This window comes from Nannospalax galili, unplaced genomic scaffold, assembly GCF_000622305.1.
Source record: "Nannospalax galili isolate Female #2095 unplaced genomic scaffold, S.galili_v1.0 scaffold827, whole genome shotgun sequence".
Taxonomy (NCBI): Eukaryota; Metazoa; Chordata; class Mammalia; order Rodentia; family Spalacidae; genus Nannospalax; species Nannospalax galili.
The window spans coordinates 1-957 of NW_008356684.1; the positions used below are offsets into that span (position 1 = coordinate 1).

The window sequence follows — 957 nt, forward strand, 5'->3', positions numbered from 1 at the left end:
CCTTAGGAGTTAGCATTGGGGCCCTTCTTCTTGCCAAAGGTGGGCACTACGCTGACAAAGCGCCGGTTATACTGCATGCACCTCTTGGCCCGGCCTGTCTTCTTCTTCTTCTTCTCCTGTTCAGCCACCTTGGGAGTTTGACCTCTCACTTTTCCAGTGCGGTCCAGAAAACCATGGACTTTACCTCTGAGCATGCAGCCAGCGACCTCCAGAGTGCTCAGGGGCTCCACCCCACACTGGCTCACGGTGGCCTCATCCTCCAGCAGCGAGCCGGCCAAGAGCACGACTTGATCTCCCGGGGCGAGGCCACATGAGCCTTGATCTGGGCGACCGTATGGGTCTATTTTTATGCCAGTACCATATTGTTTTTATGACTATAGCTCTGTAGTAGAGCTTAAAATCTGGTATGGTAATCCCCCCAGCATTGCTCTTAGTTCTCAAGGTTGTTTTGGCTATCCGGGGTCTATTGTGCTTCCATATGAATCTTAGGATAGATTTTTCCAATTCTGTGAAAAATGTCATGGGGATTTTGATTGGCATTGCATTGAATCTATAAATGGCTTTTAATAGAATGGTCATTTTCACAATATTAATTCCTTCAATCCATGAGTATGGGAGGTCCTTCCATTTTCTGATGTCTTCCTCAATCTCTTTCTTTAAAGATTTGAAATTTTCATTGCAGAGCTATTTAATGTCTTTGGGTCAGGTTTATTCCGAGAATTTTTTTTTTCTTTCTTTTTTTTTTACTGTAAGTAGACTTGCTCCCAGAGAGACCTGAGGGCGGGAGTGCGGGCCAGGAACTCTTTCCAATTTTTTGATGTAGGTTCATGGAGCTATAAACTTCCCTCTAAGGACCACTTTCAGTATGTCCCAGAGGTTTTGTTGTATTTTATTGTCCTTTTCATTTAGTTCCAGGAATACTTTTATTTCTTTCTTAATTTCTCTTTTGACCCATTC

At 44.0% G+C, this 957-nt stretch overlaps 1 protein-coding gene across 1 annotated transcript in view; it reads right to left on the bottom strand.

Moving 5' to 3' along the window:
• Positions 1 to 2: 2 nt before the first annotated feature.
• Positions 3 to 957, bottom strand: part of LOC103751323 (40S ribosomal protein S30-like) — a 7,123-nt gene continuing 6,168 nt past the window's right edge. Inside the window, 2 exon segments of the mRNA XM_008854711.1 lie at positions 3 to 301; positions 304 to 340. Of these exon segments, the coding sequence (XP_008852933.1) occupies positions 3 to 301; positions 304 to 340 (336 nt within the window).